The following is a 27,999-nucleotide window of genomic DNA, read 5'->3' on the forward strand; positions in this document are numbered from 1 at the left end:
AACGAACAGAAATGGGTGCGTGCGCCATCCGGCCGGAAAAAACGGAGGCGACTCGCCCATCGTGTCGCGCGTCGTCCGTCCGATGATGCCCGCACTCACGAATACCCCCGGCATCGGCCGAGATTTCCACCATACGCGCGCGGCGAGGCCGATGCGATCACGGAAAACACGCGGAAGAGCGGGCGTCCCCGAAGCGCGCAAGCGGGTTCGCGGGGAATGTCGCGCACGGCGACAGAAGAAAGTGGGCTAGAAAGAACGGCGCGCCCGTTCACCGCACTGCAACATTCTGGCAAACCAACCAGGCGCGCGGTCACCGTCGTCAACGCGGGAGCAGTGAACCCATCCCGTCCTGCTGCGTGTCCAGACAACTTCGGAGGAAGAAAGCTCAAGGACGACCTCAAGCGGTTCTGTGAGTTTCAGTGCCAGCTGAAGTTACTGGTTTAAGTAATTGTTGTATTGGTTCAATTTTATTGATTTGAGTAAATCAGATAACCGACGAAGAAAGACGTCGGAGCTTTGTAAGTTGTAACAAGCGATTAAAAGCGGAGGCTTGGCTCCGCACGACCTGCAGTCGGAACCAAGAAAAACTTCGAATAAATCCGCTCTGAAATAACCAGGGTTTACTGCATTCAAAGAGCAGCTGCAACACTTTTTTTCAACTTATTGATAAATCCTAAATGCTTGCAGAATGTAGTCAACCAACACATCCAGTGCTTAGAATACGGGGCCACAAAGTACCGCAGCCAAGGATTACTGCTCCATGCCCATCAGATGACTTTGAAACGTGCTCAAGAAAATTTTCTCTCTTTCCCGGTCTTGGCGTTCTTTGAGTGCTCAAATTACGTCATTTGAGAGGTGTAGCGGCTATTGGCCGGCTTTCCTTCCGTTGCAGCAATGAACGCACTCGACAGCCACTTTAAAAAGGAAGCCGAAAAAGCAAAGCAGAAACGAAAGGCGTATCTGCTGCGACGAGCAACTCACGCCGTGCCGTTCCGCGCTGGCGATAACTAGCTTTCGCAGCGCTTCCAGACGCGAAGGAAAGAGGGAAAGCGTATATCGTAAGTGTTGCAGAGACCATTTAATGTTGCCTCCGGCGTTGACCGCTTCCCCCTGGGTATACTGCGAGTATTTTTGAGGTATACATCCTCGCACGAAAGAACCATGCTGGGGTAGATACCCCAGAGTAATGCAAAGGTTATCTATAAATTACTTCAAGTACGGAAAGGTGCTGACCTTCATACGCCAATTTTTCTCGCTCGCCCCCCGTACCTCCTCCATGATAGCGTACCAGAGGAGGCCAAAGAGCCTCGAAGGCTGGTGAAGCGCTTTCTTCCCTCCTACGAACCTTGCTCGCGTCCATGGTTTGCAGACTGTAGATGAGAGGAAGGAGGAGTCCTCGCAGTACAGCCAATTCTTGCTCACATCTGACAAAGCTATCAGGGACAGACAAGTTCGGACAGGGCAGCCCGATGACCACCACCTTCCAGAATAGCGGAGAAGTGCACTCCGCAAAGTGTACCGACCAGACCATTGTTCCTCACGGGAAGCGTATAAGTGCGCACGTACGTCACCGTTCATCGCCATCATGACGTGCTCTTCACCAAGGAGCAGATTAATTAAGGAGCGAGACACCGTTCCATCTAAGCAGTTTCTCCCGCTCCTCCCACCACGGTTCCCATGCGGACACTATGGTTGGTGATCTAAACCGCATATGTGACGGGTCATCCAGCACTTCCCTAGCGCGTCTGAGCCGGGACGAGATTGCGGCTTCGATTCCCATCGGCCAGGAATCGAACAGACGTTTGCGAGCTCAACTAGCTCAACTGATCATTGTGGCATTATTGGCAGCAATCATGTGTGGTAGGAATGCGCCGGAGTCATGCCGAATGCTAGCGACCCACCGTATCCGCGTGCCATCGATCACTCGATCTTCGCAGAAGAAAAACGCCGCGCCATTTTCGCCCTGCTTGAGTACTGTAGGGGAAACGTGCGACGTTCGCATGTACCACCACAACCTCGCCTGTTTCGTCTTGTTTTACTTGACCCACCATTGTAAAGCTCGCCGCTTTCCTTCATGGGGGGGAAACCAGGCGGGCTCGAGTGATTTAGAGAGAAAAAAAAAAAGCAATATTCGAAAGCAACAGCCAGCGAACCCGACCACGGTTTCCTCGCTCGGCACTCTGCCCCGTATGCCACACTCTGAAGCGGGTGGCCGACAGACCCGAAGAGCCTCGTTCAGAATTGCTAACCGCCAGTGCGATTCGTGCACCCGCCGGCTTTACCTAGCTTCTTATTTCTTGTTTAACTATGTCCCTCAAGAATAGAGCGCCGTCCACCACTTTTCCGCAACGCAAGGGCAGTCACGATGTCGGGAGCTTTCCCTCAAGCGCGTTTACTACGAAAGGGCCAAGCCGAAACGGTGAAACGAATATAGTGTTGTCGAAAAGTGAAGCGGCTCAGCAACTCCGCTGTAAGCGCGGCTGCGAAAGAAACTGCCTCTGCGGGATAGGCGTAAGAGGAGCGGATTAAAAGGGGAACCGACTAAAGGTTCCGTTCAGCGACAGGGAGCGAGTAAATGCAAATCAAAGCATCATATATTACTGCAACAACAAAAGAAAGGCAACGCATCAGGGTAACCGAGAACGATCAGCATAGAAAGATGTACCGTCGTGATGAGATCAGACGACTCCAGCTTCGACGCCCACGCGATAACGTGGCGCCGGCGCTCTCGCCATCGCCTCCGGTATTTTCAGGAGGCGATGCTCTCGCACGTCGCTCCGATGAGTATAAAATTTCGCTTACGATGGCGACAAGGGGAGACAGCGCTGTCGAAGGCAACGCGAATGTGCGTATCTGCGACGGCGGCTCAGTGAAATTGCGACCAGCTCCGCTTACAAAACGAAACTATCGCACAGGACGTGGCACCCAATTTTGAAATTGGGTGCCACGAATCCCCTTTTAGAATTAGATTTTCCTATCTTGAGCATTTTAAGGTGAAGCCCGCCCCCATTTTAAGGTCAAGCCCGCCACCGGCAGCGTATGTTTTTCGCTAACTAGAAGCAAAATTGTTATTTTCCGTGATTTTTATTTCCCGTGTGTGAAAATTCCCCCACCTTTTTATACCGTTCCTGAAAATACCCGTATCGGAAGACACCCTGACCAGAATAAATGCCCTTTGAAGTGAAGTAAACGAAGCGGGTGTGAGTCGCTCGCATCGTGCGTTGTGGGCGCGAACTCTTCCGGTACGAGCTCACCCGACGCTAGACGCTACACGAGGCTAGCAATGCACCCTAAACACACCTAGACGCATCCCGAGATGCAAGCATGTATGTGTGGTAACGCCCCTTCGTCAAGGACTCGCCAGTCAGTGCGGCTAACGACACACGAACAGCGGTGCCCCGGAGGGTTCTCGGGTCGCTCAGTGGGCGGACGTCCGCGTAGTACCGCGCGGTACGGCGACGTCCCGAGACGCTGACCAGCGGCGGCGCCCGTGAAGCCTCGGGACTTTTAACTGGAACGCGTGACGCACGCTGGAAAGCGCACAAGAAGAAAACGGGCACAACCCCGACGCTCTTTACCCACCAAAGGTTCGGGCGGTGGCGGCGCAGCCAAGCGCGAACCTCCTCTCCTCCGGCAACGACGACGCGGAGAACCGGCCCAACCAGTTCGAGCGCCATTCCACAAAGCGCTGCGCTAGGGCCGCGCAAGGACGCAGCTCCCGAACCCCCGCCGGAGCTCGCGGGGCGTCATTGGCAGAGGCCTTCTCCTTGCGCGAGAAAGGATCCGGCTAATCCCACCGTCTCCAAATCCCCTCCACTGTTTGGCCGCAGTTCGCGACGAACGGCTCATCCCGGACACCGGAGCGCGCCAGAGTGAGCACAGCGGCGCGGCGTGCGACGCGACCCACGGGGATTAACGCCGAGCCGACGACAACGACCCCCCATGTGTCCGCGGGGTATCGCCGCAAGTGTCTGCCCACTGGTGCGCTGACGTGCGGCAGCGCGGTGCAATCGACGAAAGCGACGCGAGGATGTGCCGCAGTGCCTCGCGCTGCGACCGCTGCTGTGTCCGGCTAGCGAACCGCCTTCTGGAGTACCATTGAGCAAGGATCGCTCGCTTCACGCAACACGGTAAGCTCAACCCCAACACAGCAAGGCGAGCCGCCGACCTCCATGGCTACCCCATTAAAGTCCACGGTGTAATTCCCCACTACTGCCGATGTTAGTTTTTCGTCTTGACGTTGCGCGATTAAGCGCCGCGGAACCACAGTGACGTCACAGCCGCGCCGCGACTTTACGAGGCGTGGGACCAGCGCGAAGCTCGTGTAACGAAGTGCCGCACAAGTGTCACTAGCGAAAGTCGCGCTCACACGCTCAGGAAGGGTTCGCAAGGGCCCGAAGGGTAGAGGCGAGGAGGGCGCAAACTCCGTCTGAGCGTTGCTCAACAGACCAGCAAGGCCGCTTCACGCATGCGACGCCGTGTTGAATAGCGCGCCAACTTCGCTTTCTTTCCCGTCGGCTGTCATTGTGGTGGCGACCTGCTGCGCTGCTGCGAAATGCTCGTTACAGAGGCGTAATAGACAGAGTGAGATAGAAAAAAAGCGCGTCCACGGAGCCCTTGAATGCAGCACGAGCATTCCATCCTTTTCTGGGCCACGACGTTAGCGAGCGCGGCTTCCCACACGTCTAGCAGACGGCCCCGCTATCACAGGAGTAAGCGCATTCTCAGCGAGTTGGCCGAAACTGCTGACACGGCGACTCGGGCGCACGTGGGCACGCGGCCGCGGGTAGGCGGCCCCAGTTCTCTCTCGACGGCCTCATCGAGTTCACGACACGCGCTTCGACACACCGAAGTGACGCGTCAACGCGCGTGACAGTTGTGGGCGCTGAAGCGAAAGCAGCGTCGACACCTAACCTTTTGAAAGCATGACCTCACTTCAATAGCGCCTAAAGCAAACTGGCTTTCCATTCTCTCTGAAATTGAAGACATTCATGCGGAATGGAATGGGTGACTTTAGCAAGGGGCCTTGCGTGGGATATGGGAGCAAGAGCAGGGGAATGTGGTTTAAATAAACAAAGCTTGCTGACAGCACTTACAGCGTTCACTTGAACACGTAAGGTCTGATTACGCTCACAGAATCACACGCACACAGCGTAGAAGTGGCGAAAACAGCCTCGGATAATCCGATGACACAAAGGGCGAGATCCATGAGAAGTCGTTCGGGAGCCACAAAGGGTGCGCCTCAGTAGGGTCATGCAGAGAAGGAGTTACGATCCGCCTTTGAAAAGAACACAAGTTGAAGAACCATGCGCTCGTTTCGATGGGAGCTAGAGGCGCGCACAATCTTCGATTATTTGTAGAATTTTCGGCTTAGGAACATCTCGCTGCAGCCCTCTGATGCAATGCTGGTTTGGGCCAACGGCTTGCCGTCTTCTACAACCTCAAAAAAGAATGCTACGGGCACCTATCTATGGCCAAGGGTATACTGCTGCCGATGCCCATGGCCCTGCTAAGTCTCCCTTCTGTCACGCGTGTGCGCGTCTACCTTTTTTTCTGGGGCGCGTGGTAAGGCAGTGCTCTATTTTCGCCTCTGCAGTCGCGCGAATAATCAATTGCTCGAGCATTCACAAGGAAATGCCCGGACAGACTGCAGCGTCCTCTCCAGAAGCCGCAACCCGCCTTCTCGAAAAATTCGACCACGACGTTTCCGCGCACGCTGTCCCCATAGAGGCTATCATCCAAGCATTTCTTTCCTGCATGCTATCATCCCTGCTAACGCACAAGAGTAACGCATAGCGTCTCCGCTGTCCGCCTTCCCAGGCTAGCTCAAGTCCGGCTAGCTGGGCCCACACACCTTTCGCCATAAAAGCAGCTGGCTAACCTAGCAAACTAAATGCCCTTGTGGCAACGTTTCGCGTATGTTCCACGTAAGAACTACAGGCCCTACGAACTAGAGGACGAAAAGAACAGAATAGTGAGCGAACGCTCCTGGCTGACATCTAATAGTCTTGACGCGGGCTATAATGTGCGCACGACGTAGCCAAAGGTCATAAATTAAAAGCGCCGGCACGTAAGCTACGTGAAAACACGACTCACGCCCGGAAGCGCACTCCCGGGTTCATTTCACACATGTATTCGATTTTTTTTTTCTTCGATTCTTGCGATTCGTACCACAGGGTTTCCCGCAGAGCGTGAAAGACATCAACATGGAGGAAGACTTTGGTCGCGGAAAGACCAGAGCCAAGCGGCTGAATTCCACTCGACCCGCCCCTTGAGGAACACTCCGTTCAACGCGCCAAAAAGACCCCTCGTCCTTGAGCAGCGCCGAAGAAGTGAAGGGCGCAGGACAAGTTTTTATATCTCCACACCCTCCTGGCCGACTCGCTCTGGCGACGATTGTTCACAAAATACTTGCCCCTGCAGCCGCTGAACGCATGATGCGCCCAGTGATCTGGGGACGGAAACGCGGAACAAGGTCTTGCCGCTCCGTGCTTGAGCACGGTTGATTTCGGAGGCCGGCCGTGATTCGCCTCGCAAGAAACGGAACCGCGATGCGCGCGAGCAAATTAGGCGAAACGCGCAAGGGGGGCGGAAGATGCGGCGACGGTGTCACGACGGCGCGTGACACCGCTAGGTGCGCGTACAGCGAGGGCACGGCAGACAATGGCGGCAGGTTCAGCATGACATCACAGCCACCGCTAGCCGCGCACCGACACTCCCCCTTCCTTTCATTTCCCCCGCTCGCGAAACAAGGACGAACGAGTAATCATCGGAGCAAATACCACTAGCACGAATGGGGGTATGCAATAGAAACGTGTTTTTTGGCACAAACTGCAAGCTCCACTTTCGCCGTTAGCGCTTTACCTGTTATGCAAACACCGGTGGTCGCTTTCTTTCAGGGGTGAAGCCCCTTGGGGGCTCGGACTGTTGCCGTCTCATGTCGTCGTCGTAACGTCGTCTCATGTAGTCAAGGTACTAAAACACCGTGGACACTCGTTTACGCCTCGCGCTAGAAAGCTTCGTGCTTCAAAGACAAAAGATTTTTACCAAGGATACACTGCGTACTTCACCCCTCCCCAGGTTTCACGTTGGTGGAGATGGCCCGGGATTATTTTCGCAGAACTTTCGCTCATGTTAGGAGCTTTAGAAATTCACCGACCGATACAAGGGAAGAAAAGTATGCGCCAACAAACAACTATGGTTGTGGGTGTTAATCCTGCGTTATCTCTGGTCCTTGTCTCATTCCCGCTCCTTGGTACCTGGTTTGCCTGCGTCCGTGCAATGGCATATGTTATGTGAAATCGTCTCGTTCAGTCTCACAACTTACGCAACCACTGCGGCTTAATAACCCGACCACCCGGCAAAGACGCGCACGGACAATCTCGGCCACCCAACAAGCCTGCAACCGGACGCGCAGAGCTGAAAGGAACGGTCAACACGGCGCAGGCCACTCAAGGCAGAAACAGAAGACACACGCAAAGCACTATCACCGATGAAATACAATTGCGGAGCGTACGTACGGCCCATTCATTTTGACGGGGCACGCGAAGCACCGGGGCAGTACACCATGACCAGCGCGCAGAAGACCCCGCGCACGAAACGCATCCCGTGTCAGCGTACGCAACGGATCGCATCCCCCCGGCTCACAACCACCGTACCGCAACTAATAAGTCTAAACACAGACGTGCTTCAGTTGGCTGTGGACAGTATCTTCTACACAACCAAAACAGGGTCCACACAGCCGTGAAGAACACGCGAAAAGAAACTACACCGCGCACTAAGATAGACGCGAAGAGCGGGAATCCAAGAAGGTCCCGGACCGGTTTTCGGCAGAGGGCAAGACATTCTTATCTCGCAAGACAGTGTGATTCTGCCATAGTTTCAAATAGGTCGGCGCATTAAGGTCACTTCGCGATAACGCAAGTCTATGTATCGCACCGTCGTCGAAGCCACAGCGGAGCAAGCTACCGTTACTTCAAAGGCCGTGAGGGTCAAGTTGAATTGTGGACGTGCTTTTACGCCACTCACGATCTTCCCGTGCCTGAACAATTGCACATCGGGCACTCGATGCCTTCACCGAATAAAAAAAAAAAACGTCATCGGTGGGATTTAAGGGGAACACACCTTACCACCCATACACAGAGTTTTAGAGATACATGAAAATGTTCCTAACGGCCCAGTTTGCTTTACTGAGAAGTGCGCGATTTTTTTACTGAAATAAAAAGTAAACAAGAAACACATTTTGGTTTCTCTAGTTTTCACCAGATGGGGCTAGCTGTTTAGCAAGCGAGAGCTTTATTTCACTATTTAAAAGTACAGAAGTGACTTATTTCCAAAAATAAGCAAAATAGGCCGTTTGGGGAATTTTCATGCATCTGCAAAACTTTTCGCATAGGTGCACGATGGTTTTTAATCTCGTGGTTCATAAAGTAGTGAGTACCATAGGACTGTGAACACGCGACTCCCCCTCAACACCGGTCAAATGGCTCACGCTACGCGCTGGATTAGATCGAAGTAAGGGCAGATAGATGGCGCGCACCTCAAATGAAGAAAGCGTGCTCAAGCCATGCGGCGGCGTCGTGCCAAACTGTGGTCCATCTTGATTCATCATTTCTCGGTGGGCCGCTGGAAGTTTCACCACTCGCTCGGTCAGTGCGTGACGTAACGCAATACTTGAGAAAAACGAGTGACGTTTCTTGTGACGACTTCATTGCGGGCTATCCCAGAGAATCGACCGAGAATTCCTCCCACAAGAGCTCTTATCGCCTTTCAAACCGGTACGCGACACGTGCTCACATCGCACCGCGGTGCCGTTGACAGCGACCGCAGTGTCCCCGATAATGCCCGTCGTTGCAGCGACCGCGATTGGTTGACTCTGCGCATGCGTGTAGTCTAACCAAGGAAAGGAACAACGGTCAGTGGACGCGGTATAAGTAACCTGCGTCGAACTCGGCAACCGTCGCAAGACGCCTGCTCCCCCGTTTGGAGCTGACTAAACAGCTGACATCAGACTTCTGCGTCCGTGCAGACATGTCTGGCGGGCGCGCGTTCGTCGTCGCATACGTGCACGTGCGAGTGGCGGCGCCTTCCTCGCTGTAAATCAGGGAGCTGCGCTGAGCAAAAGACAAGCGCGTTGGTGTGCGTCGCTCGGAGACGGCTTTCTGTAACCCGTCTGTCCTTGGACGCTCCGCTGAGCAAAACAAGCCTCTGGATGCGCGTCACTCCCTCTGGAGATTGGAAGAAGCGGAGGTCGCAGCCGCTAAAACGGCGTTCAACAGCACTGTTGACGCGAAGCACCGCCGATGAAAAAATGTGATAGCAATGCACGGTAGTAGTCACTTCTGCGTCTGATAGTGATACCCTTTGGAAAGATTAAAAACATTCAGTTATGGTGTTGTTACAAGTTCAAATCGCGCACACCTACCTACCTGTGTATGGCGCACGATTACAGGCACTTGCGAATTTTGGAGCAATGCGGCTACGCAATTCGGGAAACATTACAAGGACGGCTTGCGGGAAAACTGATGGCACTTTCGGGAAAAACCACTGGCCGTGCATCAGCGTCCAAGCCATCATTGATGGACAGTCGCGAGAAACCTCTGCTTTTCGAAAGCTCGAAAGATGAAAAGAAAAAAAAAAGCCACGTAAGGGATACAGGGGCAAACACACGGGCACACTGTGCATTTTTAATAAGTAACTCAGTAGCACATCAAAGGATAATCCAATACTGTCTACGCGCGAGACACCAGACACGACGTCCGCCATAAAAAGACCTAACACAGTGCGATTACAATCACACGAATTGAAAAGCAAAAAAAAAAAGGAAATTAATCTTTCTAAACTCCACACGCAGCAGATGCTACTCACGAAAACGTGTCAAGTGCAGCCGTTTGCACCGCCAGCAATCTCATAAGATTGAAGACACCCCTGCGCAACAAGCAAATACACCTGTGAGCAGACCCTAGCATTCCCCACGAGTCCCTTGCCGTATATAACGTCCCTCAACGCAGACAACGGCCCACAACGCGCGGTTCTCGGACAGCGCCGCCCTGCCTGACAAGTTCGTTCGCACAAGCGGACAGCCAGCTCGAAAAAGTGGGTCGTACGAGCCAGACGGTGGATCGCTGGAAACCTCAAAGCGGAGGGTGGGGGGGAGGGTATATTTTGACGAAGGCCTCGTCTACAGGACGGCGCAATGTCTCGCCCATATCGCGCTCAGCAGATTGCATACGCCCCTATACTTTAAAGGGGAGGGGAGCGAACGGCAGCCGCGGCGGACGAGAGCGGGGAAGACCATTGTCGTCACGCCGCTTCGGTCATCTTCTCAGGAAAGACATCGGGGTCACGATGTCCACGCTGCGTCGTCCCGCGATTCGTGCCGGCCCAGCCACAATGCCCCCTTCTTCCCCACGCAGCACGCGTTGTTGCCTCGGCAGCCGAGCGCAGAAATCGCGCCGAAGGATCGGACGACGGGCGATTTCCGCGTACGGGATGTGCACTTCTGGCGGCCCGGCGTTCACCGACCCGTTGCAGTGGCGGCCACCGGGAACACAACGGAGGACCGAAGCCGAACTGGCCACCCGCCATGAGCCGGACGTCACTCGGATTTGCGCTACTGGGTTTTGATCCCCAAGGCACGGCTTACATATTCATGTCACAACACACGATCACGTCGTTACAATAGGGGACAATAATTAGACAATAAATCCTAAACAACTTGGAGCCAGAGGTTTCTAGAATCGCGGTAAGTTAATGCCCAACATGATTCACAAGTGCATGTTTAAACGGAGAACGCTGAAATTTACGAATTATGATGCGCGTTACTGTGTTGGTCTCGTTTCGTCACGGTGCCGATGCCAACTGTATAGTGACTGAAACATGTACCGTTACCAACTACCCCCATCAAGCTTTACTGACGTTCACATGTGGTCACTCCGCCAGTAAGTTGGCAACCCAAGCGTTAACCTCACAACCAAAACAACGAGGATGACTTGGATGTTCGCTATATTAAAGTGGGACTCGGACATGCACAGTACAACCAGACATAGTTATAAGCAGTGGTTTCTTATAAAAGTTTCGAACCTCTGGACGGGCTTATATTATAAGCTTCACGTTCCCGCCAGTCAGCCATTCGTATCACGTATCGGTCCGGACCCGCAATGCCCCAGAACCGGCCCCGCCAGCATAGCAAAAACGGGCGCTCCTGTTGCCGTTTCGGTACAATGCATTCCGATCGACGCACTGATGTGTGAACGAAGATGAAAGAGGCGGGTTAAACAACTGGCTCCGTCTAAAACGAGGGCAGTGGGCTTCGCGCCCCGTGCACGAAAAGCGGCAAAGGGAGACTCAAAAGTGTGCAGCTAGCTCAGAATCGCACATAGCCGCCGCGCTCGCAGCGAAAGAAACAAGAGAGAAAAGGGCGGCGGACGCAGGTGCCCCGAGGGTACGCTTGGTGTGTCGAGCATTCCTTGCACGGCCACGTAGGACACGCGCTACTTTATCAGACCGATGATCGACAGCTGCGTCCACCGCTTTCGTCGTCCTTGCCGTTTTATTTGAAAGGGTGCCCCGCCTACACAACGCTGGCTGCTCTACTTGAGGGGAACACAAAACGGCCGGCCAGTACCAGACAGTGATACCAAGGAGGGGAGCGGCCGCTCAAAGCTTACGAGGGGTTACAGTGAGCCCCATATATGGAGCAAACAATTTCTCGTCTGCGGACGCAGGCGCACTTGTAGTTGCAATTTCTGCAACCGGTTCCTGTTGGTCGGGCGACCGCGGCGGACCGTGTCCGGCACGCGATCAAGAACTGCGTGCCCATGGGTTAGTTCGGACGGGCTCACCGAAGAAGGCGCGCACGTACTCGAGCGGCCCAACTTGGGCAGCGCGACGCGCGCGGCGAGCGCAGTGGTGGCGGAAGTGAGCCCGGGAGAGATGCTTTCTTTTCTAGGTCGCGGCCTATTATTGTTGCGCCGGCGTGAAACGAGCCGCCGAGGAGAAAGGCAGCCTCCGCCGCCGCGTGACGGGACTGCAGTGCGACACCGCCCAGCGCAAAGAAAGAGGGAACAGCGACACATCGCGCCCAGGACTCGGATGCGAGCGAATCGGATGGGCATTCCGCACGCAGTGACACGGAAGGAAGAGCCGTTACGCGCTCATTTCTCTCTTCCGCCGAGTCGATGATCCCGGCCGACGAGGCCATAAAGAAAGCACACCGGCCGGCGCAGGAGCAAACACACCGGCGTCGACTGGTCACACACGCGGAGACAACTGCGTCAACACTCCGCCGCGCGCGGTCGCGTTTTCTTTTCTCTCGCCCAGTTGCAAAATGCGACGGCCGAGCCGTGTTCCCGGGCGCCAGGAACGTACCGTTAGGTGGGCCCAACTCCGCACTAGGGTAAGTGCTCCACTCGGCGTACGTTCCCGTCGTCCTCGTTGATCCCGGTGGCAGACCCATCACACACACTTAGTGTATGTCACATCGTCCCTTACCGATTTCAATCTGACACGTCTTCGGCCCATCATGCGCGCATTTCTGGCGCGTTTTCTGACGAGCGCTCGTAGCGGTCCGCTACCCAGAAAAAGAAAACGTCCCAATTTGTACAGGCCGGCGGCGAGGTGAAGAGAAAATTTCTCAAAGAATCCAAGATAACACGATGTTGGTCTCGACACGACCGCCTGCCGTCGACGGACGTGGTTAGCCTTCTTGTGGCAAGAAACTAGTAATAAACATGCCGCCTCAGATAACATTATACTGTAGATCGACACTAATTCTTTTCTCTTGCCTTCAACACTGGCGCAGTTGACTTCGAAGTAGGCGGATGAAAAAAACGCACTCAAACTTCGTTTACGTTCTTACGAGCTCTGAGACGGCCCCAGTTCAATACGGAAGGGGAACCGTACGCAAATGCACCCAAGATAACGAGCTGCTTCGACGCTCGCGACACGTTGCAAATGGGTCGTCAACTCGGCACCTACGGATCGGCACCGCGCAGATCGGTACAACTAGGCACCGCGCAGATCGCTTTCTCAAGATCATCGCCTCACCACCGTTGCACGACCGAGATTTCGCCCCCAGAATTGCGAAACAAGCAATACATTTTCTGGTGGCAACGGAGAAAAGAGTGAGGCCCCTAGGGGACTTAGAAAAGAGAAAGCTGCGGCGCCATTCAGACGGGACATTCGACGCCGATTCCCACGGGCTACCGCGCGCACCAGCCTTGACGTTTATTGTACACTTCGCCTTCGATGGAAGGCGCACCAACTCCACCCATGCAATCTCGCAGAAAATCAACAAGGTTCGTAACTGCGACCGAGGCTTTTTCTTTTTCACTTTTTTTCCCACGAATGCGAGCAGTGAGCAGCAACTGTCTAATAGGTGCGTGGTTCGCCACAGGATTGATAAGCTCGTACTAGTTCGTACATATCGCTTTATTCCAATTATCGGTTTAGTCGAAGTTTTTCGCGATCCCAACATCACTGCAAGCAGAGCAAATAGTATCCGCTTTTAATGAAGCGCCGCTCATAACGAGGGTAAACTGCATACGTAATGCCTTTCGACAATCACAACATGACACAAAATTCGCACACCCTGCAGTTTCCACATTCTCTCACGTGCTTGAGTGGGTGGTCCCCTGCCTGTACGCTAGAATATAAGAGCTTTAGCTTAGCGTGTTGCCGCAAGGTTTCCATTACACCGGGACCCGACTGGGCGTGTGCGCATTCATTCCGGTAAGGTGGCTTAGTTCGGTGACGGGCGGCCCGCCTCGCCGTCCCCGCGCATTCGTTCTAGTGAGGGGTGGCCTGTCGTGCCAGGCCCGCGCGCACGCGCAGTCGAATCCCGGTAAAACGGGAACGGTACGTAACACGCTAAGCTAAAACTCTCTGATAACATTAGCTTCGCTCGGGAGGGCTTTTGAAAAGCAAGGCACCAAAACTGTCGCTGCTGGTGACCCACTGACGACATGTAACGCTTAGTTTACAGCACTGTGCCTTAAGTTGCCTAACATCCTTCACCCTACTTCACATTATTTCCATCGGAAAATATACTGCATGCAGGATGGCACAAAACCCAAGCTTTTGCTATGTAGCTTCTTTTCGTTGACAAAACCACGGAAGTTGACCACTACATCTGCACGCACCGCGAGATTAACGATTTTACGGCTCTTCACGGCCAAACACCGACTTATCGCGTGTAGCGGAATTCGCACTGCAAACAGGGCAAATACGTCGCAGAGTTGCGATAAGACACGCCGGTTTTGACTCAGCGCGGACTGGCTGTTGTACACGCAGAGGCGTCGACCTTTTGGCGGTCAAAGTCGTGTGCAGATAAGCGGCGGCAACGCGGAGTGTTCGCAATCAGCGATAAATTTTTTAACTGCACGTCCACAAAAGTCGGAGCGCCGGAACCAGGGTGGGCAGCGCCGCTGTATTGATCCCAGCTCGAACAGGTGCGTCGATATACTCGTTTTTGTTCGCGTTCGACGGCTGTTCTCAAAATCACCCGCGAAGCTGAGCGCGCTTCAGTCATAACTCCGGTACCCTAAAACGCCAACCACACAAGCAATTCCGATTGAACCACGCGGTTAGAAACATTTCGTTTTGTGACACACTACCGCATTATACGGCGACATTTGCAGTGAAGGAAACAGACATGCGGGCAATTTTTTTGCCCCGCTTCTTCTCGTTACCGGCGTGATCGTTCCTTCTGGCAAGAAACTCGTCATTTCATGGCTAAGTTTCGGTTTTGGGCAAGAAGCGAACCGGCGTTGGGGATAGCGTCCATGAATCGGCTGTTTTATTAGTTTGTTCGCCTCAAAACGGCCAATTTCGAACAGCAAACCACGTCCAGGGGCCGACTAACAACAATAAGAAAAAAAAAAAAAAAAACCAGCCGTAGTAATACTATCGCCGGGCAACCGACCTGGGACGGCTGCGCCAATGTGAGTGGTCAAGTTTCCATCAAACGCCACATGTCCACGAAATCAGCCAATAGCGTGACGACAATAAGAGCATGGATTAATTGATTGATTGATTGTAGGGTTTAACGCGCCGACGCAACGCAGGCGATGAGGAGCGCCGTAGTGGAGGGCTCAGGATTCATTTTGACCACCTGAGAGGGATCTTTAACTTGCGCCGAAATCTCGTTCACACGGGCGTTTTTGCTTTTCGCTTCGATCAGAAAAGCGGCCGCCGTAGATTACATGGATTTTTAAAAAGGAAGAGAGATGACCGAGCGCCATTTTCCAGCGAAGCGGTGTAGTGCGCGCGTGCCACGTGACATAACTCTCGCAGCAGCACTTTGTCTGCACAGCGGCGTCTCGTCCGAGACAGGGACAATGCGGACGCTTGGATGGCGTCCAAGAGCCGCTCTTCATGTCGGGCAAGTTCACGGACACCACGTGCTTCTCTTCCCTTCGAGGATAAAAAGAATCTTGGCGGCGACGTCTTGAGCTCGGCTGCTGCTGTTGCTGCTGCTGCTGCTGCTTAGAAAATTACGCCCGTTAGACAATAAAACGGCGGCCGTTCGTTTATTTCGCTGCTTAACAGGCCATTTAATGCCAGAGTTCTTCCTCTATCTTCTTTTTTTTTTTTTGCGTTTTTGCGAGCACGGCTGCGCACGAGGAAGCGTCAAAGCATTAGCCATTAAGATAAGGGTGGCGACACCAAACCAATCGGAACCAAGAAACACTTCCGTCTTTCCGCCCACGCGGAACACGGGAACGCTGCTCACGGTTGCGAAACAGCTTCCGCTTCCTCTCAGTTCCGGTATCCTTTTTTTCCGGCAGCCGCCGCGGCCGAAGGTAAAGAAAGCAGAGCCAAGAGTTGTCTGGCCGACCGACACGCCTCGTCCGTCACATCGCCAGCACGCGGTAGCTCAAACGCGGCAGTCACGACGGCGGCGGCGATCGAGTTCCGCTCGAACGGCTCGCGCCGATCTCGCCGCTCAAAGGTTCACCGGTCTGGCCATTGCTCCGGCTTTAGCAAAAGGTCCCACGTCACGTAAGAGTTGGAGAAAATGACTTCGAACGCAGACGAAGGAATGCAATCGACTCGAACGCCAGAAAGGAAGTAGCAAATGTATCTCCATGTTAAATAAAAGCTTGTGAGGAAAAGAATAAGATGGCACCGATGGTAAACAGCGGGAGTTTGACTCAGCACGAAAATTTGACCGTCAACGCGCGAATCTCAGCATTTCGCTGCATTGACTTCAAATATAATGACTGGTCCAGAAACTAGCAAGTGCGGTCACCACGCATCACAAATGTGCTCCAGTGAAGCCACTTCCTCTAGGCAGGGGTTTATGCAGAATTTCGATTTTTTTTTTTTTTTTTGGGGGGGGGGGGGGGTGTTGTATAAATCCCTAGGCAGGGTGCTTGTGGTTGTGGAATCTTTTTGGGGGGTGTCCAAGTCCTTCTGGGGGGGGGGGGGGGGGGTCCCTGCCTCTAGGTAAATTTTGCGCATTCAAGTCCACACCCTTTCCATATGTTCGAGTTTTGTTGTTAGTCAGGTGTTCATTCCCTTCAGTGGTCTACCGTGCGCGCACTTGGGAACTGGACTTTGGCGGGAAACTTTTCCAGTGAACTACGCCAGCGCCACTTTACGGCCGATTGCTTCGTTGGCACTAAAGCCGGTTGTCGCTTGAAAAACGAAATGAAGAGACAAAAAGGAGATGATCAACAGCAGACATAGCGTGAGCAGCATGTCTCCTGCTTCCCTACTTCCTCCTCGCTGTGCGCTGTCTGCGCCGTGTAGTGACGGGCATGCGGTACACATCGGGATTTTAAGCTTTTAAGACGTTTTATGTCCTAACCTCCATCGCGCTCGGAGGAGGAACCACTCTCATCCGGTCTCTCCATCCGCATCCTTTTCCGACCCTCTCCTAAATCGCGCTCTCACAGATTTTCCCACGGGCAAGGCGTCCAAAGCACGTCGCGATAGAACGCGGCCGTTGAAGCTCTTAACGTGCTAATTGGACACGCTTGCGCAAGCGCGGGGGAAAGCCGGTGCGGGGATGAGACAAAGCCCTAACGACGCTGCCAGGCCCAGCAGAACGGGAGACAAGCAATCTCCGCGGAATAGCAAATTGTGTCACCTGCTTAGCCCTGCGAGCAAGAGCTCCTTTCTCCGCGACGTCTGGAAATCCCTGCCGTGCTTCTTTCTCTTAAACCGAGACGAGAGGCTAGCAACAAGCGGGTGCGACGACACCACAAGCAGGGACGGCTTCTAGGGACGAACGATCCTGTCGCGTCGCGCTCTCTTCCTTTCGGTCCGCGCACAGGGGCTAGCCTAGGTACAGTCGGTTAAACGTTTGACATAGCCTGCGTACTTGCAGACTTGTCCTGCCTCGCCCGAGCGGGATCTAAAGAAAACTACTGCGGCGTACTGTAGTTTGAGCCCACCCCTTTTGTCTCGAAGAACCTCGAAGGAGTTTGTTTCGACAGTTTTCTGGAGTAACGTCAGTTGAAATCCGTTGATTGATTGTAGGATTTAACCCAGCGACGCTACGCAGGCGATGAGGCGCGCCGTAGTGGGGGGCTCCGGATTAATTTTGACCACCTCTTGTGCGCCGAAACCTCGAACACAGGAAGTTGAAACCGCTGTTATAGACGGGCGTTTCACCGACGGAACAAGCAAGGCTGGCATAAAGGTAGTCTTCGAACGACTCACACTTTCGTTGTGTTCGTCCGCGGTTTTGCTTCGCTGTTGATCCATGCACGCTCTAGTACGGGCCCTCGTCAGCGAGGTTTGTTCGTTAACGAACGGCCGTTGAAGGGACCATGAAGACATCCTCGTTTAATTAGGGAGATCAAGACTTTGCTAACTCATTCAGCGAAGTTCCAGCCCGAAGGACGTTTTTATTCGAAAGAAAAATCGCAGGAGGCTCGTGATAAAGTTTACATCCTTGTTATTGGGAGAAAACACTCTTCTGTTGGTTGCCTTGCGCAGCACCTTTTACCACTGGTTTTCGTTTCGAAAATCACGAACCAACTGGCCCTAGTCACTCTCGAAGGAACAAAACTCGTATTTTGTTTACACGGTCCCCTTAGGCGAGCAAGCAGGCTGGTGACACCTTGGTGGCACGTCCTAGTAACGCTTAACGGGCCACGACACCGCTGCTGCAAGATGCTCGGTCATGCGTGCACGCCGACAGAGCACGAGGGGCACGCATCTAAGCGCTGCCGCCGACTGTGCACGCATCCTGCCCGCTGGCACAGTGACTCAACCCGCGTGACACGCCGCGGTGCGCACACCAAGGCTGAAGAGAGAACACGTAAGGGCAGCTGCGCCTTCTCGCACATTAATTGCGGTCGCAGTTGGCAGGTCCTGCAGTAACGTCGACATTCCCTGCATTCCCACAGTCAACCCGTGTTTGTTTTACACGCAACAAACGAAGCGCCGTTGCGTAAGACAAGGACGCAACGGTTGTGCCGCTGGGAACGGGGCGTTGTATAATTCCTCTCGACGACCTTTGAGGCCCTTGTCAAGCGCAGTCCCAAGGGTTAGAGAAGCGGCTCGACGAAAGACGTCATACGCGCTAAGAGGAAAAAACTAAGCCTTGCCGAGAAGAGAAAGAAAGCAAGCAAGCGACGCTCGACACGCACGCGAAGACCATCGCGCGGGTACGTGCGAACCCACCCGCCGCATTCCTCCGGCCTTCCCAACGGCGACGCCGCCCCAGCGTCCGCGAAATCGTGCTCCGCGCAGGTCACTGGGTTAGCCGACGACGGCCAAGTCAACAGGCGGCACGAGCCCACGGTAGCGCTCGCGTGTACGGCTTCCCGTCCTCCGCTTCTTCTTCGGCCCCTATAAGCACCCTTTGTTTTCTTGACGGTGGGACGAGAAAATAAGGCCGCCAGTCTATCGGGCGCCCCAGAAAGCGGGCCCGGCGCATCTGGTCCATCACACCTCCTTGAAGTGGTGCCCCGCGGGGACGCGCGAGACGACGACTCGGAAGAGGTCTCGCTGACCCGGATCTCGGATGATGCCGCCCCCTTCACGCCGGTTCTGTTTTCGAGGGCTTCTTCGTTCCCGACGCCAGCGTAAAATCACGTAGAGGGGCCCCCCCGATCAAATGTCGCAGTCATCCTCGGTAGGAGGCCCTCGATGCGCACCCGCGACGAGATAAGTGCCAGCGTACGAACGCCCTCGAAAAACCGAGGAGCTCACGGCAAGAGGTCGACACTCACACGAGCTCCGCCGACGCCACGTGCGAGGCTTTGTGCGAACCGCCTGAACGTGTTGAGCACGCATGCAAAGCTTTTTGACCAGCTGCCCTCGAAATCCTTTCGTCTACTCGGATTCATGCTCCCACGGGGAATGAAAAACACGTTCAAGTCGTAGGTAGGTCTTTGGCGGAATGCTCGGTGGTCAACAATACTGGACCGGGGCCAAGTCGCCTATCGCGAAGAGTCAAAAGCGCGTAAGGTCGCTAGGGGTTACTTTCTTTTTTTTTTTTTTTTCTTTTTGCAAAATGGCCGTGAATCCGCACGTGCCGAACCACAATCTGCGTCTGTGCGCCGCTCGCAAGCGACACGACGCTTGTTATCCGTTTACGGTCCAGCTGAACTTCTGGCGCGGCCACACGAAACTCGAAACCAGAAAGAAACTCGGGATAAGCTAGAGATAAAAATGTTATCACGCTGAAACTCGATACACAGCGAGAAAACGTCCACACTTTCAAGTTCAGACCCATTTCTTGCCACCGCAGCTGAAATGCCACCGCAGCGGCAGAACGTGTTTTGGCCACAAGCGCTGACAACGGCAAGTGATGAAACGAGGTGATCCAACCGCAGCGGCAGAACGTGTTGTGGCCACAAGCGTCGACCTGCTAAAGGCCATTCAGATTTCAGCACAGAAAGAATTCGAACGCGTTCAGGCACAATCTCAGAAAGCTGCCTCACGCTACCGCAACTATTCATTCGGACGCTAGAAAAAACGCTCGGCTGCTTCACGCACATTGCCTACCGAGGTCGGACTTCGCCGGTAGAATTTCCCAACCGCACGAAATGCTGAGACTGGCAGCTTGACGGCGCGCGTCGGCACGTGGGCAGATACATGCGCTGAAGCCGGTCGGTCACGTCAGTTAAGCAAGGCCTCATCGTCGACAAACTTAAAGGACGTAACGCTTGAGGCGTATGACAGGCAACTGCTGTAACGCTGAGTAGCGCTAAAGGCAAACGCCGAATGTCGGATAGTCACGTCCGCGCATCGAAAATTTGCAACAGTACTGAAGTTGCACGGATTAACGGGAGGTAATACTGACGCATTCACAATGTCAATACGCATATCACGCCGACTGACACGTTTTTAATCACCTGCAGCGACGCGTTTTTTTAAAAGCCTGTACCCATAGAATGAGAAAAGCGCGGTCCTCTGCGTGTGCTTTGGGTTTGGGTGGTCGAACTGTGCATCGAAGCCCACCCTCCCCGTTCTTCTTTTCTAATGCGTTTTGGCGGCAGCACTTCACCGGTGGGTTACGCTGGAAACGAAGCCCAAAAGACGCTGTCTCGTTTTTTGCTGCCATCGCAGCGTGCACTCTCCCGGGCCACGCTTGGCACGACCACGCAAGCTCGCAGTCCGCGTGCCCCGCCGGTGCGCTCGATCCCCGCGGAGGTGGCACCCTTTGTTGACGCGGGCAGACACAACCACGCACGCCAGGGACGCTACCGAAAGCAGCCTTTCAGGCAACAGCCGCAATCGGCCGCCTCGTACTACGCGGAACACGTTGGCAGGGCGCCCGAAATGGCCGTGGCGGTGCCGCCGTCCAAGGGCGCGCCCAATCTCACGACCATGTTCTCGCGGTCGGACAGCGCCAGTTTCCCCGTCGGCGCCAGTTCATCATCGGAGGGCGTACGCGGCCCGCCGGAATCGGCGCTGCCACGGAATTTCTCGGGTCCCCTTTTCCCTCCGGGTGCGTCCTGCGGAAGTCGTTCTGTGGCCAGTGGTAATCAGTCCGGCAGCAACGCTAACGACCGCGGCGTGCGTGAGGAGAGGGACCACTCGGACATCCTCCTCTGCTGGTCCCGCCGCTCCGCCCCAGATTGCACGGCACAGATGGCTCGGAGTTTGGTTTCCAGCGACGTGGGATTCCCACCGAAAAGATTTTTCCGATAAGTTAGACGCGGAGGGTTGAAATGGCACTACCGCGAACTGCCGGGGGTCACGCGAATGGCCAAGAAGGGCTCCAGTTGCGGACGTCCTTGGGTCGCGCTGCGACTTCGCTGCGCGAGTGAGCGCACGGACCGCGGCTACCGAGCGCTGCGAAGGGACTCGGCTCCCGGATGTGGCCGTCCGGCTGGGGGATCGCACCAATTTCCAAAGGTCAGCAATTCTATAATAACGGAAACGTGGGCTCGCATGGAACTTGGTGCTATCAGCGATGCTCGCCACCTTAATGTCAAGTACGGCGGGATTCTCCACAATCTTGCGCGTGACGCGGTAATCATGTTTTGTCGCCGTTCTCGGGATGCGCGAGAAGCGGCACAAGTCAGAGGAGAAGACAGTACGAGATAAAGTGTATTTACATATGCTCTCCATGCAGTAACTTTGAAATTTGTACAGCCGCAATGTTTTGCGCGAATCCTCGCAGTTCAAACCCATAAAACATTACCAATTTACAGGACGTGTTTTTGCAGTTGTATGTGCATAAGGGCTCCAGCCTTTCTTCATAGTTCTTATGTCATCACAAAAGAAACAACATGCCTGGTAGCGGACCACTATTTGCGCAATGCAAGCTGTTGCTACTATTGCAGCAGTGCAAGCTGTTTTCTTTTTCAAAATATGTCTGTTTTTTACTCTTCCCTCAAATTTGTCACAGAGTATTTTTTACACTTCCCTCAAATTTGTCACAGAGTACAGTGAATGCAAATTATGGAGAGTTATCTATGCCAAGCTACCTTCCGCTATGGCTACCTCATATGTCCATGCGCGTGCTTTTGAAATTGAGGCTCAAACCAAAAAGAAGTAATTTTCTGTGAGACGGGCACGTATTAGGCATCCCAAAAATGCCTTAAATCCAGAACTACAATCGATTCACAGTGACATCACTAAACTGCACAACTGTGCAGTGGGATGATGTATGCCTTATCTTGCAAGGAATTCAAGTTGGCCATGAATTCCGTATGCCGCTAGTGTTTTAAATAACAAATGCAAAGTGTGAGATGGTGATGGTTACGACAGTCCTGTTCGGCCTTTGGGTCGAAGCTTTACCTAGCAGAGAGTTCCGAGTTGGGTTCACTTAAAAGATGTCCCTCTCGCATTTCTTTAAACTGTAACATACTTCCCTTTTTGAATTGTGACATACATGCAGAGACACCAACACCTTGCCTGTTTTGCACAATAGCGGTTGTCTGTTTTAAAAAAATCAGGGCTAGCTCATTAAAATAAACATCAGACAGACAAAACTCAGAATTTCTCCAATGGGCTATGAGCCGTTGCATAGTGGGTGCCCGGTAACGAATCTTCATGTGCTTTGAAATCATTAGAAACAAAAAGGAATGGTGTTCCCTGATTACCCTAAGTTGGCACGCATTTCTAGATCTTGCATGCAATCAAAAAAAGGATTCTGGTGACAATTCTTTTTTCTAAAGATCTAGCGGATGAAACTGACTGCTGCTTGTTCCTCGGATTATTACGCCACTTATACAACACGGGTCCTTGCCATATCAGCACACCACCTTCTTCTTCTAAGAACTCTTGAATGAGGGAGATAGTGCAGTTCAGATCTGTTGCCTTTATGTCACTCTTTGTGCTTTTATTAACCAATACCCATTGTTTCTTTTTTCAACTGGGGTGCAGGTGGCCCCAGCATGCGTCATGGCCGACATCGAACGGGAGTGCCGCGCGCCCTGTTCCCGGCCGTGGTCAGAGCTCTGGCCGCCTGGCTGCCTCTCTTCCTCTCGTTGCCGCTGGACTGCGTGCACGGTCGGCCCTGCGACAATGTGCCGCGTGTGCCGGGCTACGCGTGCGACTGCGACGCGCGCTTCGGCTCTGACGGGTTGGGCGGCTGGCACCTGGTCTGCTACAACAGCCAGGTCTCCAAGGCGCAGCAGGCCTTCATCATCGAGTATGCCATCAACGACATCATCCGTGTCCAGTGCGATGCAGGGGCGCCCTACCAGCCGGCGCTGTTCAGAAACTTTGGCGTGAAGGAGGTGGAGCGCTTCTCCTTCAGCTACTGCCCCGCGCCCAACGGCTCCTTCGCCGAGGTGCTTGAGGGGCTGAAGGTGACCTCGCTGCAGCTCACCAGCTGCCAGCTGGGGGACACGCTCGATGCGCGGCTCTTCGGTGGCCTTGGCCAGCTCAAGAGGCTCACGGTCAGCGGGAGCAAGGCGCTCAAATTTGTGCCAGAGGACGCGTTTGAAAACCTCACCACCTTGGTGAGCCTCGAGATCAACAACAACGGCATCGAGAGCCTCCCAGAGAAGGTCTTCTGGCCACTCAAGAACATCACCAGCATCCAGCTGGGCAGCAACGCGCTGCAGAGTCTGCATTCTAGTCAGTTCCGGGGCCTCGACAAACTCATCAGCATCTATCTCTACAAGAACAACCTTACCGAGCTCCCAGAAGGGCTCTTTGCGAACCTGACATCTGTGAAGAATCTCGACCTACTGCTCAACAGCCTGACGAATGTCACCGAGAGGGACTTCGCGGGCCTCACGGCCATTGAGAATCTCAAGCTGGGCGGCAATCCGTTCACCACATTGCCCCACACGCTCTTCAAGAACAACCGGCAGCTGGGAGATCTGAACCTTAGCGTGCTCAACAAGATGGGATCTCCACCCGAACAGCTCCTCATGGGCCTGAACAGGCTGGAGAACATCACTCTTATGGACTGCAATTTCACCAGCATCCCAGAAAAGTTCTTTGCCTATGCGGCCAACATGAAGAACATCCGCATGGTCAACAACCGGCTTACATCGCTGCCCGCAAACCTGTTTAGAGAGAATACAAAATTGATAAACTTGGACATGAGCTATAACGACCTTACTGAACTGCCCTTAACGGTTTTTGAAAAGCAGTATGTGCTGGAGACGCTAATTTTCTTCCGCAACAACTTTGTCACACTGAAGGCGGGTGCTTTTGATAACCTCATCAGCCTGAAGGTGCTTAGCTTCGAGTATAACTTCATAGAGAGTATTGAGCAGGATACTTTTCAAAGGTTGCAGAAGCTAGAAGACCTCAGGCTGGGCAAAAACAAGCTCGTGGTAATCGAAGGGAACGCTCCTTTTGGTTTCAACAAGAAACTCAAACGCATCGACTTATCAAGAAACAACATCATCAAGTTTCCGGACGTCAACTGGGACATTTACCTGACGTTAGAGAAACTTAATCTCGATTACAATAACATCAGCTACCTGCGAGTGCCGAGTCTCATATCTGCCAGCACGGATATCTCTCTACGTTTCAACAAAATCGAGGCTGTCCAGGTCACAGACCTCGAGATACTCAAGAAGTATGAGACTAAAGAAAAAACCTACAACATTGACGCAGCCTCTGAGCATTACTACCACTTGGATGGAAACCCCTTTGACTGCAACTGTCAACTGTTCGATTTTGTCAAATACTTATCAGAGAACAACCAGAAAGACATAGCCCTGTTTAAAAACTCCGCCTCCTACACATGCACAAGCCCAATACCTTTACGTGGAAAGAGGCTCCTGGATGTCGACACAAACCAGCTGATATGTACAATCAAGGAAAATTGTCCAGATGGGTGCAAATGCTTCTTCCGCCGCAAAGACCACAGCACGCACATGGACTGCAGAGAGGGCAACCTGACCAGCATCCCCACAGTTTCGCCACCAAACACAAACGTCCTACACTTGCAAAACAACCGAATTTCAAGCATCGAAGACCTTGGCTTGCCTCGATGGGACAACCTGACCAGGGTTTATCTCGACGGCAACGCCATAAAAGCCATCGATGCCAAAAGATTCCCGCGACGACTGCAGTACCTCTCGCTCGCCAACAACAGCCTCGGCTACTTGACGCCCGAGCTCATGGCCACATTCGCCAACAGCTCTGCCACTCTCCGGCTGTCAATGAGTGGCAACCCGTGGGTCTGCGACTGCTCCACCTTCCCCTTCAAGGTGTGGCTCCGCGGCCATGTGTACATGATAGAAGACTACTTGGACATCGCGTGCGGAGAGAAAGTGCAGTTCAACGACACCTCACAGCTCTCCTACATCAACGAGATACCAGATTCAGTCTACTGCCCGACAGACTACAGTGCGCAGAAGCGGCAGCTGGCAGCGGTGTCGGTGATCTGTGTGGTGCTTGCCGTGCTTCTCGTGGTGGTGTTGATCCTGTACTACCGGAACCGGCAGACCATCATCGCCTACGTCTACATACACTTCCACAATGTGTTTGTGTGCGTGTTCAGTGAGGAAGACCTGGACGAGGACAAGACCTATGACGCCTTTGTGTCCTACAGCAGTGCCGACCGCGACATCGCCATGGCGCTGCTCAACAGCCTCGAGAGCAACGAGGAGAAGTTCAAGCTGTGCATCCACGAGCGAGACTGGCTGCCCGGCTACAACATCAGCTGGAACATCGTCAACTCCGTGCAGAACAGCCGCCGCACCATCCTGGTTGTGTCCAAGGACTTCCTGGAGAGCGTCTGGTTCCAGGTGGAGTTCCACACCGCCTACTACCAGATGCTCGAAGACCGGGTGGACCGGCTCATTGTAATCGTCCGCGGCGAGCTGCCCCCGAAGGAGGCCCTCGACAAGGAGCTCAAGTTCCTGCTCACCACCAAGACATACCTGATCTGGGGTGAGCGCTGGTTCTGGGAGAAGCTCAAGTACGCCATGCCCCACCGCAAGCAGGCCCCGCCCACAAACAAGCTGGCCATGAGGAGCCGACCAAACACGGCCATGGTCAAGACCGTCGAGGAGCAGATCGCCAACCTCACGGCCGGCCCGAAGCAGGAGAAGGCGAGGGACAAGCCGGACGAGCCCGAGCCGTCGGTCCGCATCGAAAACAACAACCAGGACCAGACGGCTAGTGTCACGGCACCGCCCCGAAAGACACTGCGGGGCCTTGGGACTCTCGAGCCGAAGGTGCAGCCAGCCTCGTGAACAACGCACTCATTTGGACACATGCCAAAGTGAGAACACTCAGGTTCAAGAAGACCAAAACGAGAGCTGGCGCTCCTGGCTTCGCTCCGCGTAGATCGGCACTCTCTGGGGAACGAAGAGGTGGAAGCTGAGGCCTCTCAAGTGTGAATGGCGTGACTTCCTCCTGCGACTCTGACTGTTTTCCTCACTGTCTGCACTGTGTCGCGCGTACGAGGTGCATCAAAGTGCAAGTGCAATTCGTGATGGTGCTGATGGTGTGTTTGTGCCCATTCTGCATGACAACTACATGGACACACCCTGTCCTGTGTCGACCAACGACAGTATTAACAGTGTGCTACGAACCAACACAGGAGAGAGTATAGTGCAATTGTGCCTGTGTGGGATGTGAAACAGTGTACAAAGTTGACTCGCTAATCACCACCAGGCAGCTGTAAACAAGTGTTTAATACTCAGACATTCTGACATTCTGTGCCTAAGGCCCCCATTTGTAAAAAGAAAAGTGATGCATAAATGTGCTGAGTAAACACATTTTCCAAGCTGGGAATGCATGCGTTCTTGCCATGCTTGAACTGTAAGTATGCATGTTTTGAATGCTAGCTTGCTAAGTTTGGGTGCACTCACTTCCTGCCCTCGTGAATATTAATGCTGTATCAGGGGTGAGACAGCTGAATCAGATTTGGGAGCAGCGAAATCTTGATTTTGGAGCAGTTAACGACATTTATTATGTCACCTTATGTGCCTAAAAAATCAAATTTTAGGCAAATCATGCCGGGAGAAGAGTGCACTTTTTAATCAGTTTTGAACGTAAATAAGACAAATAGCCTTTCGACAAAGTTTGTTCTACAAGAGTATACAAGGTACAAACTGCACTTCCTGTTTACAAACCATTTTTAAACTCTTAGGCTCTACGCATAGATAGCGTGGAGTGCCGTTGAAAATATCGAATTGAAAAACTAAGCAATCGTAAGAGATTTTTTATTATCATGCGAATGCGTAAATTATTATTTGTGTAATCCCAGACTCGGCTTTAAGCACAAGTGTAGAGCCACCGCAAAAGTTGCACAAAGCGAGGTGACAGTCGTCGCACCCCACCAGCTTTCTCATTTCAATCCCTAAGATGCACGTTCACTACGATCGTAATTTGAGTAACGTTGGTAAGTTTACCAACCTCCCTTTTGGAATTAAATTTCACTGCAGATAGATGAATCATTATTAGTACCGTGAAATAACAGCCCGTCCCGCTACCGGACACTGCTCCAACATTTTGCGGTGATGTAGCCTGCCCCGCCCCTTCTGCAGTGTCGACTGTTCCATTCCCGCCGCTCGTAAGCTCGCTGTCAAAGGCAGCAATAACTCAGCGTTTTATAACACCGCAATAAGTCCGAAATTTCACTTCAGGCACACACTGCGCCTCACGCTCAAGGCCAAAACAAGGCGAATTCGCGGGCACCACGTTGTTTTTGATGAACTCCGTCTTTCGAGTGGCGCAACTCCCCGTAACAGATCAAACAGCTAAATTTAACCACCCCTATAGCCAAAACCACGGTAGAAATCTTCGACTAGCGCTCTGCTTGACCTAGAGCGAACTAGCCTGAACCACAAGCAACTGCTTTGCCTGCCGGCCATGTTTTCCAACCTTCACCACACCAAGATGGCAGCGCCCAGTGATGTCAAACCGGAGATACGGCGCTTTGAAAATTGCCGTTTTTTCATCAACTTGAACAAGTTTTGTCGCCATACTTTTAAACATTAGTACTTTGATACAGGACTTTGCAATGGTTTTTCATGGGAAAGCTTTAAAAATGTACAGAATATAACATGTGCAACCCGACATTGTGACTTTCGAAAAAACTGTTTCGGGGACAATTTTATGTGTTTTTTTTAATGATTCATCAATAAATCTAACTTTTATGAA

General features: G+C 53.2%; 2 protein-coding genes across 6 annotated transcripts in view; one reads left to right on the forward strand and one right to left on the reverse strand.

The window, feature by feature from the left end:
* LOC144174083 (tudor domain-containing protein 3-like) overlaps positions 1 to 27,999 on the reverse strand; it is a 117,538-nt gene that overhangs the window by 38,195 nt on the left and 51,344 nt on the right. The gene's annotated exons all lie outside the window — the stretch shown is intronic.
* LOC144174081 (uncharacterized) lies at positions 202 to 27,999 on the forward strand. 4 transcript variants are annotated; one of them, XM_077702522.1, is made up of 2 exons: positions 202 to 409; positions 22,801 to 27,999. In XM_077702522.1, the coding sequence occupies exons 1-2, from the start codon at positions 217 to 219 to the stop codon at positions 26,082 to 26,084; spliced, it is 3,477 nt and encodes a 1,158-aa protein (XP_077558648.1). In that variant the 5' UTR covers positions 202 to 216; the 3' UTR covers positions 26,085 to 27,999. The 4 variants fall into 4 exon arrangements, with proteins under 4 accessions (XP_077558648.1, XP_077558650.1, XP_077558651.1 ...); XM_077702524.1 differs by lacking the exon at positions 202 to 409 and adding an exon at positions 3,597 to 4,130; XM_077702525.1 differs by lacking the exon at positions 202 to 409 and adding an exon at positions 14,432 to 14,450.

Source organism: Haemaphysalis longicornis, unplaced genomic scaffold (assembly GCF_048455015.1).
Source record: "Haemaphysalis longicornis isolate Haplotype H1 unplaced genomic scaffold, Haemaphysalis longicornis Haplotype H1 scaffold_3, whole genome shotgun sequence".
Taxonomy (NCBI): domain Eukaryota; kingdom Metazoa; phylum Arthropoda; class Arachnida; order Ixodida; family Ixodidae; genus Haemaphysalis; species Haemaphysalis longicornis.